Consider the following 14,545-nt stretch of genomic DNA (forward strand, 5'->3'; position numbering starts at 1 on the left):
CCTAAGTCAATAGGAGTTAAGTTGATAGGCTGTTATTAGGGTCTATAGAAAGCAACAAAAATGAGGAACACGAATTTCAGTTTAGAGGAATGATTATTTGGAACAGACAGGGAAAAGAGGGGGAAACAACCGAACTGAAGTAGCTGACAAACTATACAGTACTTATTTAGAATAGAAGTTAATAGTCTGCTCCTTTTGGAGAAAAACTGCCAGCTTTGGTTCAGGTCTGCACCCCTGAATCATGCATGCAAGAAATTAAAGCACAAAATGCATAAACCAAAAACACTGGAAGCAGCTCTTGCCAGGGCAGTTTCAAAGAAGGAAATCTGTAGTGTTGCTGCACGGAGACTAAAATCGTGATTTTAAAGTTACAGTGCAGAAAAAACCCACCACTTTTTCATTCCTTATTAGTGAGACAAACTATCGATTTTTGGAAGCCATTTCAGTGCCCAGGCTGCTTCTTAGTTCATCTCACCACAGCACAGTCTCAAGCCAGTTACCAAGACGTTCTATGAATGGACACGTTTCGCTGGAAATAACTTTGTTGCTATGCAGGAAAACAAGAAAAAAGAAAAAAAAAAAAAAAGAAGGAACCTGTTCGTTAATGTCTAGGATTCGTTGCTGTCTAAAAATCAAGACACTCAAGCATCAGTCATAAAGAAAGGGGCATAATTTGAAAGGATAATGAACATTCCTGTCCTCAAAAACTCAGCTTTCAAGATTTAGAAAGACAGATAATACTTGTTGCCATTGCTTACAAACTCACTGCCATACACAACACTAAACTCCTGTAATTACGGCTTGTGGCTGTAAAGATAAATATTACCTTAAACATTTGGCCGCAAGAGTTATGCAAAAAATTTTTCTTCTGGATATAGGACCAGAAAAGTAGGTAATATGTGAAATTTTGTTATGTAATACGTGAATGTCATTAACCGTGTTCAGGTTCCAGCATGGATTTGCCCACTGTGGCGCCCAACAGGCAGATTTGCACATGTAACTCTCTTAAGACGGCGTGTGGTGGCCTCTAGTGACAAACAGGGATATTATACACATGGTGTTTCTGCTCCGAACAGAGACCAAGTTGGACCGTGGGGCCTGAGCGCGACCCCAAGAACCGCTCGCTCCTCCTGGTCCCCATGCCCCAGTGAACAATCCTTAATTGGAAATTCCCAGCGAAGTATCTGTATAACGGACATTCCTAAAAGTGCACAGCTTTCTCAAGAGATGCATTTTCGTCCTCTTTTCATGCTTTTTTGATACCTGGCTGCCTGACACAGACCCTGAAGCCGGGTTGTATTCCAGGTTCCTTCTCTTTACAAAGCCAATGAGCCAGAGTTTTCTGCTGGTTGTACAAATACCGGGAGAGGAGACGCCACGTGGCCACTGGAACGTACGGAAATGCTGGTTTATCAGAGTGGTGCCCATGCTAAAAACTGCCCTGACAGCTGCAAGACCCTTGACAAAAATTTCAGGTTTTCCCCCTATTTTGGGGGTTCCAAGTCAGGTCCCTGAAACCACAAGGATTTTTTAAAAAGCCAGCGAAAGCAACCTACACAAATGGGAATACACGCAACACAGTGTGAGTGTACGTAACTTTTATAGCATATTATCGGCGTGTGCACACATTTGCACAAGGCCATGAAAATTGTATTTGCCTACTGAATCACAAAAATGATTCAGTTCAGTAACTATTTCAGCATTATGGAACTGAGAAAACCAGCAAGCCGAAATACCCTCCAGCTTTCTGGTTTTCTCATTCCACTGACACGTCGGTTGCACATAATTTTTACAAGGGAAAAAGATCTGCCTGGTAGTCTTTGGGATTATATTAGAGCTGGTATTAATGATACTTTTAGGGTAGAAAAAAAGAGAAGGTTCATTTGTATGGCCCGGAGCTGTTATTGTTGGCACTGACATCTGATTCTACTCAAGGAGAGCAGCTAAGACAGGAAAGGCAGCTCCTGACTCTCATTTTCACCCTGTGGTTGGGGAAGGATGCAACCAACACATTGACTTAAGCACCACTCCAAGACCCGGAACACTTCTTTAAGTATCATATTGTTCAATGTTTTAAATTTACCTCTCTGCTCAAAAGCTCGAAGCAGAAAGGAATAAGATGTAGTGTTTTGATGATTAAGATATTTTCATTGGACAAAATACACAAAGGAGAGGGAAATGAGGAAAAAATATATATATGTGAGGAAGACAGTGTAAGATCTGCTGCTGCAAATGTTCAGGGCTTAAGTGAATCCAGTTGAGTTCAGGACATTGTCTGGACCTTTCTCTTGTCCGATCACATTCAGCAAAGCACAAAACATCTTTACTCTTTGGCCAGTCTTCAAGGGTGCAGCATCTGCATTAACACGTGATGCAAAGATAGTTTAGTTTGTTTTCGGGGCGGAGAATTGTCCTAGGCACATTTTTTTTCACTCATTCAGAAAAATCTTAATTTAAAATCTGCTATTGGCTCACATCTACATGAAAAATTTACTCTGATTTTCCCCTCAAAGCTCATCTTACAACCATTCCCTTGTTTGTAAACCAGTTGTATGGCACGAATCGGGAAGTAACTTCTCACAAACAGGTTAAGAAGGAGGAGAATTTCTCAGACACAGAAATACTGAATACTGGAATCTGGCTGGAATATTGGACAAGGAATTCCTCTTCCCTGAGTGCACTTTGTACAGTAGGAGTCCTTTCAGGACTGTGTTGCAAGAGATCTTTCAGATTCAAATTCTTATGACACAAAATCCAAACTGAGATCAGCAACATAGTTATAGTGACTAATTAATGGGCATTGGATTTCACTCCTTGAACGGATCATCGCTAAAGACTAAACTGCAAGACTTTTCTTCATTTAAATCTCTAACTCAGCCAAAAGAAACGCATGTGTTCCACCTAAAGGCAGCACAAATGCAGAAGCAAAGCTGGGTGTGCCTTTTTTGCTTGGACTCTCAACACTGGCTACCACGACTAGTTAGTAAAAGTGAGTAATACTAAATGGCACGCACATGTTATCTTAACCCCGCACAACTTATCTTCATTGCTCTCTAATACACACTAAACTTCTGCCACGCCAGCGGGATTTCTTCATGAAATGGAACAATTTATGAGCATTGCTCTGAATGTTTTATTACGAGTACACACAAACCACTCCGTCCGCGCACGTCACTGGAAGGAAGTTTTGAGCGTGAATCCGCAGACTGTCCCTACAGAGCATTCCCAGCTGGGTCAACCGCTGAACCAAAGCATCAGCAAAGTGTTAGCACCGCTTCTTCAACATTGATCAAAGCTGCACACATTGGGTAGTATATTCTTAATGCAATTAGCTTTTGATACTTAAACTACGTAGCTGCTTCACCATATGGAGGTGGGATAGCTGTGAACACAAAGATTAGGAATTCGACCCACGAAACCCATCTAGACCTTCTATGACATCTTTTTGCATCTAGAGGCAAACATGAAAGCCAACAAATAACCTTTGTCATTTGCTCAATAAAAGAAAAAATGGAACCTGCAAGTGATGCTTATCAAAAATATCAAGGTAACATGGAAACTGATTTTAATACATATAAAGAAGACAAAGCAAAACGTTTACTCTTAAATAGACTATCATATAATACAGTTGGAGAAACAGGCAGTGAAATATATCGCCAAGAGATGCAACTGTAGCAGGATCTCTTGTTGTATTCCTCTTACAGTATTAAAGGTGTAAGACTGGCCCTACCAACATGGTAGATTCTTACCCAGTCTGAATATTTTTAATAAACAAAAGACGACCCACCTTGGGTTTCCATAGTGACAGTCCAAACTATATGGCCACTGTACTTTGGTTTCAGCTGTCATAAATGTTATTCATTATCAGTTACACCCAGAGAAGTTCAAGGTCCAAAGACAATTCACAGCATCCTCCCGCACAAAAGTTCTGCCCTGAACACTGATCATGTTGGTTTGGAGGAAGCATATTTTCAGAATAGTCAAGTACAACAGCTGAACTCTACCTTGATCCAATACTATTCAGTCTAATCTGTAGCACAGTAACTTTAAAAACCTAGCAGTACTGGTTCCATGATAGCCCAGGTTAAGTGCTCTCAAAAACCTGAAGATGCTTCCAATACACAGTTTAATACCCCCAGAGTTTAGTGTCCCACCGATTTCCTTGCCCCAAGGTTGAAGATCAGTATGTACAGCAGCTGTTTTCACTAATACAAGCAACGTGTTAATTGTTCTACCTGACTGGCTGTACATGAATAATACACAGAAGTACTGTTAAACACAATGTCCCAAGGACCTACAGCTACGTGTGGTCCCACTGCCCACCTGCTGCCTGCAGCACCAATAACCCCCAGCAACCAGTTTCTTCCCTTGCTTCCCATTTTCCCTCTGCATTTTCTGTATCAAAAGTATACACCAGAGTCAGCGTAGGAACCTCGGTATGATAGAAGTGGGGTGGTCGTGTTTCTTCATGCACTGAACAAAGGCAGCTGATTTCTGCTAACGAACACAACCCGGGGTTTGTGACAGAATGCCCAGCAGCAGAACTCGTTAGCTGGTGGTCTCTTTGGAACACTGATGAGGCAGGAGGGATATTTGTTTGGCTTTAACTTCAGCCACACAGAGCTGGTTAAGTGGGTGAAGAAGGTTCCCAATATTCTTGTTCCTATTACTTTATGGACAAAGCAATATTCTTCCTGCTTAACCGCAACTACATTGAGAGCTAGAGTTCAACCTGCAATGGTTTTAGAATACTAAATGAATGCATATTCAATGCAAGCTAACTACAACAGCATTCATTTTCCAATTACAGTATGAATACTGTTTTGTGCTTCCTGTAAGATGAATTAACATGGCAGTTACAGATGCCTCCTTTCTAATAATTTATACACTGCTCTAGACTGTCCTGAGGCCCAAACTATCCTTTACTTAACAGAAATGATTGCAAATATCCTTTGAGTCTCTTGTCACATACAGTCAACTCTCATTTTAATTTCACACACTGCACATGGGGGTAAGAATCTACTCGTTTCTTCAAAAGGGCTATAGAGAGTACGGCTGCAGCTATACTGTTATAAATGATTCAACAGTTTATTTGTGTTTTATCTGTTATTCAAAATAATAACAAAGCAAGCCAAACTACCTGAGGGCCTTTTCTCAAATACAGACGAACAGATGGAAACTCCTTTGCATTATTGGGAGCACAGGGACAATGTGGCGCGTGCTATTTCTGCTGACACCAGTTCCATGATGTGTCAACAGAGGTGGAGTTTATAACCATTGTGCTTCCTCTTAGAAACACGGTATAAAGGTTTACAGGGCACAGACGGCTCCTCATGTCAGCTGCTCATTGTCTGTGTAGGTTTGGCTGCCACACCTGACAAGACGAAGAACACAAATGGCGTTCTCTGCCCGAAGCTTCCAGGTGGGTGCAAGCACCCGTTTCCAACCTACCGCACCCAGCGTCAGTGGTTTGACCTCCAGGAAAACGAGCATCCAAAGGCTCCAGGCACCCAGCGTCTATGGGGGGGCCGGCGGCTATGGCACCCGCGTGTCTGCCAGCACCAGCTCCGGACAAGGCTTCGGTGGGAACTTCCAGCTTAACGTTACCAGTAACGACATTCTGCTCACTGGTAATGAAAAGTCAACTATGCAAAATCTCAACGAGCGTTTGGCTTCGTATCTGGAGAAGGTGCGCTCTCTAGAAAAGGCAAACTCCCTGATCGAGAAGCAGATCAAGGAGTGGTATGCGAAGAACACCACAGACGTGAGGCATGACTATAGCTCGTACTTTAAAACAATTGAAGATCTCCAAAATATGGTAAGATATCATACAGCCGTCTATAAATACATGAATTGCAATTATTGGGGAGATACATAATAATCTATTGTAGGAAATCTACTTTTCCAAATTACACTTTCTCGGGCAAGAAAAATAAATGCTTTCTTTCGATCAGATACAAATTAGTGACAGATTTTACATGATTTGTAATACTAGATAAATGTCTGCAGATGTGAGTAATCTCATACGTGAAAAATCTCTGAATCAAAAGTAATTAATTCTATTCTATTTGCCTTAGGTAATTTTAGTTAGTGAAAATACTGATGGTATTTTATATATTTAAATATAGTCTAGCATCTGTGGATTTCAGAGTGTTTTTTTAGAAAAGACTGCCAGCCAAATGCTCAGAAAAAAATGACAGATCACTACTTGAAATAGTAAACTACCACTATAAGCAATAAAATATTCCCACAGCAATCAGCTGACAAATTTGTCAAAGTAACTCCTACTTTTCACCAGTTCTGTTTCCCATCCTTTAAAAGCCGATCCCTTCCAGAGACCAGTTCATTCCAACTATTTTATATATCTATTTTATGACCAGGTAATTTGCCTTTTGGAAAACCCTGATTCCTTCTATGCGCTTCAAAGGGAACTTAACTTAAACCTAGATGACTAACAGCTAAAGTTAAGCGAGATGAAGCCCTCATGCAGGATTAATTTCCAGAAACGGATCAAGTGAGCATTTCTGTGTGAAGCTCCATTGCTTTTCAACCATTCCCTTCCAGATTGGTGCTGCGCAGCTGGAAAACGCGAGGCTGGTCCTGCAGATTGACAATGCCAAACTGGCTGCTGATGATTTTAGACTGAAGTAAGTTACACGATCATTTCATAAATTCTCTTTCATGCTCCTCTTATTCATGAAAGCTTCTAGTTATTAGTATCGAAGCTGAGAAGTAAACATTTTCTAATCTAAAGTTTAATATAAAGAAAAATCTTACAACTAAGGCTGTAGTAGTTACCGATTCTAACATTTACATCAGTCAGTCACATTTCCATGATGACAAAACAAGCCTTATTTTACAGGTATGAGAATGAACACCTGCTCAGGCAAAGTGTTGAGAGCGACATCAATGGACTGGTCCGAGTTCGCGATGACTTGACTTTGGCGAAAGCCGATCTGGAGTCACAGATCGAAAATGTGAATGAAGAACTGGCTTTTCTTAAGAGGAACCATGAGGAGGTGAGAGCAGCCAAATACTGTCACAGAGGGGTTTTTTTAAGTGATATATATAAACCCAGCTTCACTAGGAATAATGAGATCTTCATGGTTAATTTGAAAGACTTACATTTACAGTGGGATTCAGCTCCAAACTTAGGTACCTATTCATATATTATCTATGTGAATGCACCTACGATTCTATCATAATCAGCTGCGAGACAGTCAATAAACAGAGCCCAGAAAGCGATTCAGCCCACTGTACAACAAACTTTGGCGGGTGAGCTGGGACAGTGTGGTCTCTACTGGTCGTAACAGGAGCTCTGGCTCACGCAGAGGTACCTACAAATTAGATATGTGCACTCGGTATCTCCTAGGAGCCTAAACTCAAACTAAATCTCACCCTTAGCATTACACTTATAGTTTCAAAGACCTACAAAGGTAAAACTGTTAGACCACCATTGTTTATGTCCCCTTTTCAAGTAAAGACACAAACTGAAATCCTAAATTCAAAATGACTGTTAACAAAATCTCAGTTATGGCGTATGCCCAAGCCTCCCCCTTAGTGTCACGCTATCAACTTCAAAAGTGTAAATTCCTTATTACGCTGCAGAAAATATGTTCTATAAGCACAGTATTAGAAAGATCCAACCTAGAAAAATAGCCCACCTAGCCACCCATTTAAAACTGTGCTGTGCAGGACTGAAGCATTTGTATCATTTCTGGAAGCAGATATAGCAATTTTTGCTACAAAATACATAGAGTGCTCTAACAGCAAGTGCACTAAACAGTATTTACAAGGTGATTAAGTTACCTTGCCCTGAGGTGCTATTTAAGAATTACTTCTATGTCTGTAGATTTTGAGTTTGCTAACACAGTCCTCATTGCTGCAGGACGTCGACAGACTGCGCAAACAAGTGGGTGGGTCTGTTAATGTAGAGGTGGATGCTGCTCCAAGTATTGATCTTGCAACTGTTATGGAAAACATGAGACGGCAATACGAAGAAATGGCAGAAAAGAACCGTCAAGAAGCCAAACAACAGTTTGAAAAGCAGGTGAGGTCGATTACTGAAACGTCAGCATGAACCTCGGTCACATCGAGTTGCAGTTTACGGTCCTTTCATTTTTGCATTTCAGACCGAAGAACTGAACCAGGAAGTCGCGATCAACGTTGAACAGCTACAAGTCCAAAGGAGAGAGATCACCGACCGGAGACAGATCTTGCAGGGTCTGGAGCTGGAATTGCAGTCCCTGCTGAACATGGTAAATAATACAGAGTACTTGAAATAAAGACTGCGTTTAGTCACATGGATAAATATAGAAACTGAGAGGCTTTTCAATCGAGATGCTATTTTAACACAAAAATGTATCCTCTTGAATAATGCGTCTCTGTTCTTTTCATCGGCTGTAGAGAAAGTCTTTAGAAGACACCCTGGCTGAAACTGAAGCACGTTACAGCTATCAGCTAGCCCAAATCCAGGAAGCAGTTGCCAATTTAGAGGCTCAACTGAGGCAACTGCGAGCTGACATGGAGGGTCAGAATAACGAGTACAGTATATTACTGGATATCAAGACTCGCTTGGAAATGGAGATCGCCACGTACCGCCGTCTGCTGGAAGGAGAGGACGTTGGGTGAGGAAATACACCCGCTTTGCTCATTGGTTTAGTTCTGTATGACAGCAGACAACGGTGCAAATACCGCGAAAGTGTAAAATCTGCCACTTTCCAACTAGTTTGGGGTGGGGGGAGCCTGTTGCCCAATTCTCAACTGTATGTTAGATGCCATATATTTATATTTTTTTCATTTATAATTTGAACAGACATTTCCAAGTGGAAGAATCTGCAGCAGACCTTGAAAAAGGTATGTCACACCAAGTTCCTTAGTTTTTGATGGCTGCCTGTTGAAATGTTGTGGAACTAAGTAGCATTAAATTAATTCACGGTTCCATTTCATTACCAGAATCAAGTAAAATTAAGAAGATCAAGACGATAGTCGAAGAGGTGGTTGATGGCAGGGTCATCTCCTCTGAGGTCAAAGAGATCGAAGAGAAGATGTGAATGGCACCAGCAGAGAGGAAACAGCCACTGAGCTTCTTGGAGCCCACGTCAAAACTAAAAGATTCCACTTTACGAAGAAGCCAATCTCATTCTCCCTAAAACCCAGAAGGGCTGAAAAATGCCAAACTATCTAATCTCAAAGAATTTTTTTCTCTCTTTTTTTTTTTTTTTCATAAGTTACAAACGACAAGATTTTGGGCTTACTTACATAAAGACATTGATGAAAAAAAAGTCTGTTATAAATGTTTAATTGTTTCAGACAGTTCACTTCAACAACCGGTGCCTTACGTTTTCTCATACTTTTAACACATTAACAAAAGCTTTCAGAAGAGAGCTGCTATTTTTGAAACCTTGATGGACACCTCATCAAAGCTTTACAAGAAAGAATTTACTAGATATAGATTATAGACTCAAATATATTAGTTTGATTGCAATCCAAAGTTTAGTAATCCAATTTTTCTCTTGTGTACTAGCAGATTTAGAGTAGATTTCTTTTTAAAAACACATTAACATGTTGATTCAGTGCACCTTTTCTGAACTTAAACTCCCATTCAAATGTAACGCAGCTTCACTTCAGTAAAAAAATTATTTTTAAATAAATAAGAAGTGTCACTTTTCATTTCACAATAAATCAAAGTGTAAAATCAAAGAAGCCTGTTTATTATTATTCACTCTCTGTGAATGTTTATATCAGCAGGGACTATAGCAAGCAAAGATATTTTATCAATAAGAATATATTTTGCCTTCCAGTTCAGAAATCCAGCCCACCGTTTCTGTTCCAGCTTTCTCTAGCGCTCCCTGTGCGCCCCCTTTCCCAGACAGTCTAAATCTCCTTCAGTCCAAGGAGCCTAAAACTTCCTCTTGCCAACACAAACACAAAAAACTCTTCCTGTTGAAATCCTACCTATCCCGGGTGGTATTGACTGTACATAAACACCCGCCAAAGAAAATAATCCTTTGCTTTCACAAGGATGAGTCACTGATACCAGGCTATCAATTCACTTCTGCAGAAACCTTTGATCTGCTGCTCATAATACACTTCTGCCCCAAAAAGCACCCGTGCCCTTGGATGTAGAGAAATTAAAAATTCATACATTTCAGTTGCCAAATCCAGCGATATAATTAAGCCAGGAAAAAAAAAAAAAACATGTTTACCAACATAGCTTCAAAAGAAAAGTATATTGGTTTTGAAGGGTTTCCGTGCCTAAACCTGTAACCTAGAAGAGCTATACTTAATCTTTAGATTTATACTATGAAAAGCACAAAATACAGGAATAATTCTCCTTATTTTGAGATAACAGCAAACTATGTAGAAGAAAAAATGGTTAGTTTTCAGCTCAAAAGTATAAACTGTTGCTATACACTATGCATATTACTTGGCGAAATGTCAATGATGAAAGGTTTAGGGCAGAAAAGATTGCAAATTATATTCAGTAACATAAAGTATATTTATGTTTTCATATTAATGATCAACCCAGAGATCACCTCTTCATATGCCTCTTCATACGCTTTTGTTGATCACTTTTCTTATTTCTTATCCCACCTACAGAGAGCGCTAATCCGGCAGAGTTTCGCACCAGAAAAGTATTATGAATAGAAACACATTTCTGACACGCACACTGGGAAGCATGACATGAAAGGGATCATTCCACCGAGTTTAGCATACTTCCGTAATAATAGCCCCGAACCAAGAAAGCAATGAATATGTAATGACAAAAAAATTATTTAGGAGGGATTTAAACGCGAAAAGAAATTTTTGCGCTCCGTTGCACATGGCAAAACCTTATCATGATGTCTTAGCTCTACTCCACCCATTTCCCCTCGCACAGCGAACACCTGGAGGGCATCAGATTTCCGCTCCCATTGGCACAGATCATTTAGTTCGGTCAGGACACATTAAAGCCATTTCCCTCCAAACGAGAGGGAGAGAAAGAATTAAAGATCTTCCTAGGAGGAGGGGACTACTCCTGAAACACCCGCAGCGTTCCCTATATAAGGGTTGAACTGCTGTCGATCTGCCTGGCTCGGCGTCGGGTGCTTGGCAGCACGCACTCCTTGAGCACCATGGCCCTTTCCGTGCGCACAAGCGGTGCATCCCGGCAATTCTCGTCTCGGAGCGGGCTTGGCGGGGGATCGCTGAGAATGTCCAGCTCCAGCGGTGGAGGAGCCTTTGGTGGCGGCGGACTTGGGTTTGGCGGTGGACCTGGCGGAGGTTTTGGTGCCGCTTCTCTGCTTGGTTCAGGCTCCGGCTTCAGCGGAGGGTTCGGGACTAGCTCAGGTGGAAGCTTTGGGAGCAGCTTAAGCAGTGGCTTTGGTGGAGGCTTTGGCAGTGGTTTAGGCAGTAGCTATGGAAGTGGCTTAGGCAGTGGCTTTGGTGGAGGTTTAGGAAGTGGGTTTGGCAGTAGCTCAGGCACCGGTTTTGGAGGTGGCTTTGGCAGTGGCTCAGGAGCCGGTTTTGGAGTTGGTTTTGGCACTGTTGGTGCTGGGGACGGTGGCCTTCTTTCTGGCTCAAAAAAAGAAACAATGCAGAACCTCAATGACCGTCTGGCCGCTTATCTGGACAAAGTACGATCTCTGGAGGATTCCAACACTGAGCTGGAGCGCAAAATCCGCGAGTGGTATGAGAAAAACGGCCCTGGCACTTGTATCCCTGGATCTGGGAATGACTACAGCAAATATTATCCTATAATTGAAGATCTTCGAAACAAGGTAGCAAAGCGATGTACTTAATGTATCTTTACATTTGTAATTCTCCTCATAATATTTTGGATAAAAATAACAAATTCCTTTCAGAAACCAAGAGCAAATTTCTTTTACAGTACTAACGCTTGTAATAATCCTCTGTCACATTGCACTGGTATCATGTGTTGAATTTTTCTTGTATATTAACGGTGGTTCTGTAGCTGTATTACACAATGCTGTATGGCTTGGTCTAATTTGAATAAAGGAGAAGGCAGTGATGGAATCCAGTTCTACAAACTCTCATAGACTTTCTTATACCACAAATTCAGTTCCTGAAATAGGCAGACTGCTTGGTGAGGTGTTCGGAGTTATAAACTACCTAGGCATAGAATGCAAACTGGGATCCTACCATTAAGTGAAGCATGCTGATTTGCAGAAGCTGAAAATCTGTCCTACGTATTTTCACCGTTTAATATACAAGAGTCTAACAAATTATATTTAACATTATAATCATATTTAGGATTACAGATCTGTAAATAGCTATATTGAGCTGCAATGCCGTTTGGCCATAAAATAATTCCCTGAACATTGTTTGCATTCCAGATCATTAATGCAACTATCGACAACGCAAGAATCATTCTGCAGATCGATAACGCCAGACTGGCTGCTGACGATTTCAGACTGAAGCAAGTATATCTTAAAATTACAAAAACTCTCACTGATTTAAGGAAAAAAATATTTTCTTTTCAAAAATCTCTTTCATTATAGAATACTTTAACATAATTATTAATATTATAATAATTATGTGTATCAAGATTTCATAGTAAAAGCTATACAAGTACATGGTAATGGTTTGCATTTGCCCTCATTAACCAGGTAAAAAATCCTGTTCTATGACTTTCTTTACAGATATGAGAATGAAGTGGCTCTTCGGCAGAGCGTAGAAGCCGACATCAACGGCCTGCGCAGGGTTCTTGATGAACTCACCTTGACGAGAGCTGATCTGGAGATGCAGATTGAAAGCCTGAATGAAGAACTGGCTTATCTCAAGAAGAATCACGAAGAGGTACTCTTTTTTTCCTTTGTGAATTCATGACAAGGAAGCGAAATATCAAATTATTCCCGTCTTTAGGCCAGCGAGAGTTCCTTGGTTTCATTATTTGTTTTGTTTGCTCCTCTTTTCTGGGTTCACTAAATGAAAGAGTGAAAGAACTACACACACCATCTGTGGATTCTTGTTGATACAGAATGTATATCGCATATATTTCTTGATATATGTTTTTGGTAGAACTATTTTGCCTTCTATTAAGAGAACCTTTTCTATATTTTACATCTCTCCAGGAGCTTCAGGGTATCCAAAGCAGTGCATTTGGCGAAGTCAGCGTTGAAATGGATGCTGCTCCAGGAACTGACCTGACCAAGCTTTTGAATGACATGAGAGGCCAGTACGAAGTCATTGCCGAGCAAAATCGTAAAGAGGCTGAAGCGTGGTTCAATGAAAAGGTAACAACCAGAGGCAGCAAATTTGGCGAAATGCATGTAAAAATGAGTTAAATATTTGGAACAGTAAAATTGCACTCTATTCTTCCTTGTCATTTCAGAGCGGGGAGCTGAAAAGGGAAATCTCCACCAATACTGAGCAGCTTCAGTCAGGAAAGAGCGAGATCACGGATTTAAAACGAACTCTTCAGAGCCTGGAAATTGAACTCCAATCTCAGCTGGCCATGGTGTGTTCCAAGGAAGCTGCTAACTAGTCATGTTCCAACTTCAAAAGTGTTGTTAGATCTTAAACTGTTCTACAGGATTTCAGATTTGCATTTCCTATTAAATCCTGTATTAAGTTCCTAAATAGCACTAATATATATGATTGGATTGCAAGTAGTATGTTATAAAGCAGACGAACCTTTCTGTTCACATACTTATGTTACATAATACCCTTCTTACACAGAAAAAATCCCTTGAAGACACTTTAGCAGAAACGGAAGGAGGTTACTGTGCTCAGCTCTCACAAATCCAGCTGCAGATTGGGAATCTGGAGTCGCAGCTGGTTCAGGTCAGGGCTGACATGGAGCGCCAGAACGCAGAGTACCAACAGCTTCTAGACATCAAGACTCGTCTGGAAATGGAGATTGAAACCTACCGTCGCCTGCTGGATGGCGAGTTTGTGTAAGCAACTAATTTGCAGAAAATCCCTCCTTCGTTTTATTTTCAGTAGCAATATCCTTTCCAGGAGAAAAGAGGTCAAAACAAGTGGGAAAATCACCAAAAGACAGTAAGGCACATATGATTCTGAAATAATCCAGACCTACTCTACCTGAGGAGAATGAACCATTCTGCTCAGTATTTAGAATATTACGATTTCTCCTGATCCTCACAAACATTCTGCAAAATTGTCTGTTTCTGATTCACTTCTAGGAGTGCAGGACAGGGAGTTACACTTGAAAGCTCATCCTTGACAGGGTCCAAATCACAAACACAATCACTGGATTCTTCTCAGGGTAAGTAAAACTTGATTGAATAAAATGTTGTTTCTAAAGTCACTCTTATAAATAAAATAATACATGCTATTCTGTTTAACTACATCATAGAGTTCATCATAAAAGAAGCCAGTTTGAAAGGAAAAGGATGTAACTGTCCATGCACACATGCTGCTCTGTTTTATAGCTTTTAAAACTTTGATAAACATTTCTTTGTTTCGTTTATGATGTTTAGATCCTAGCAAAACTAGAAAGATCAAGACAATTGTCGAAGAAGTGGTAGATGGAAAAGTTGTTGCATCCCATGTTAAGGAAGTCGAAGAGAAGATATAA

At 40.6% G+C, this 14,545-nt stretch overlaps 2 protein-coding genes across 5 annotated transcripts; both read left to right on the top strand.

Annotated features, from left to right (window-relative positions):
- Window positions 1–5,395: 5,395 nt before the first annotated feature.
- Window positions 5,396–9,053, top strand: KRT20 (keratin 20). 3 transcript variants are annotated; one of them, XM_065651414.1, is made up of 8 exons: window positions 5,396–5,818; window positions 6,565–6,647; window positions 6,863–7,019; window positions 7,889–8,050; window positions 8,133–8,258; window positions 8,407–8,627; window positions 8,816–8,856; window positions 8,956–9,053. In XM_065651414.1, exons 1-8 carry the CDS (start codon window positions 5,396–5,398, stop codon window positions 9,051–9,053), a joined length of 1,311 nt encoding a protein of 436 aa, XP_065507486.1. The 3 variants fall into 3 exon arrangements, with proteins under 3 accessions (XP_065507486.1, XP_065507484.1, XP_065507485.1); XM_065651412.1 differs by lacking the exon at window positions 8,816–8,856 and having other exon boundaries at window positions 8,918–9,053; XM_065651413.1 differs by lacking the exon at window positions 8,816–8,856 and having other exon boundaries at window positions 8,921–9,053.
- A 2,064-nt stretch (window positions 9,054–11,117) lies between these two features.
- On the top strand, window positions 11,118–14,545 carry LOC135998236 (keratin, type I cytoskeletal 12-like). Of its 2 annotated transcripts, none has more exons than XM_065651396.1 (8): window positions 11,118–11,762; window positions 12,339–12,421; window positions 12,645–12,801; window positions 13,077–13,238; window positions 13,337–13,462; window positions 13,684–13,901; window positions 14,151–14,233; window positions 14,448–14,545. In XM_065651396.1, exons 1-8 carry the CDS (start codon window positions 11,118–11,120, stop codon window positions 14,543–14,545), a joined length of 1,572 nt encoding a protein of 523 aa, XP_065507468.1. The 2 variants fall into 2 exon arrangements, with proteins under 2 accessions (XP_065507468.1, XP_065507469.1); XM_065651397.1 differs by having other exon boundaries at window positions 13,684–13,895.

Source organism: Caloenas nicobarica, chromosome 24 (assembly GCF_036013445.1).
Source record: "Caloenas nicobarica isolate bCalNic1 chromosome 24, bCalNic1.hap1, whole genome shotgun sequence".
NCBI classification, from domain to species: domain Eukaryota; kingdom Metazoa; phylum Chordata; class Aves; order Columbiformes; family Columbidae; genus Caloenas; species Caloenas nicobarica.

Coding starts and splice junctions, on each gene's coding strand:
- KRT20 (XM_065651414.1), top strand. CDS start 5,396: ATGGCGTTCTCTGCCCGAAGCTTCCAGGTGGGTGCAAGCACCCGTTTC. Junction 8,051..8,132: donor AACAACAGTTTGAAAAGCAG/GTGAGGTCGATT, acceptor TTTGCATTTCAG/ACCGAAGAACTGAACCAGGA. Junction 8,259..8,406: donor TGCAGTCCCTGCTGAACATG/GTAAATAATACA, acceptor CATCGGCTGTAG/AGAAAGTCTTTAGAAGACAC.
- LOC135998236 (XM_065651396.1), top strand. CDS start 11,118: ATGGCCCTTTCCGTGCGCACAAGCGGTGCATCCCGGCAATTCTCGTCT. Junction 11,763..12,338: donor TTGAAGATCTTCGAAACAAG/GTAGCAAAGCGA, acceptor TTTGCATTCCAG/ATCATTAATGCAACTATCGA. Junction 13,239..13,336: donor AAGCGTGGTTCAATGAAAAG/GTAACAACCAGA, acceptor TTGTCATTTCAG/AGCGGGGAGCTGAAAAGGGA.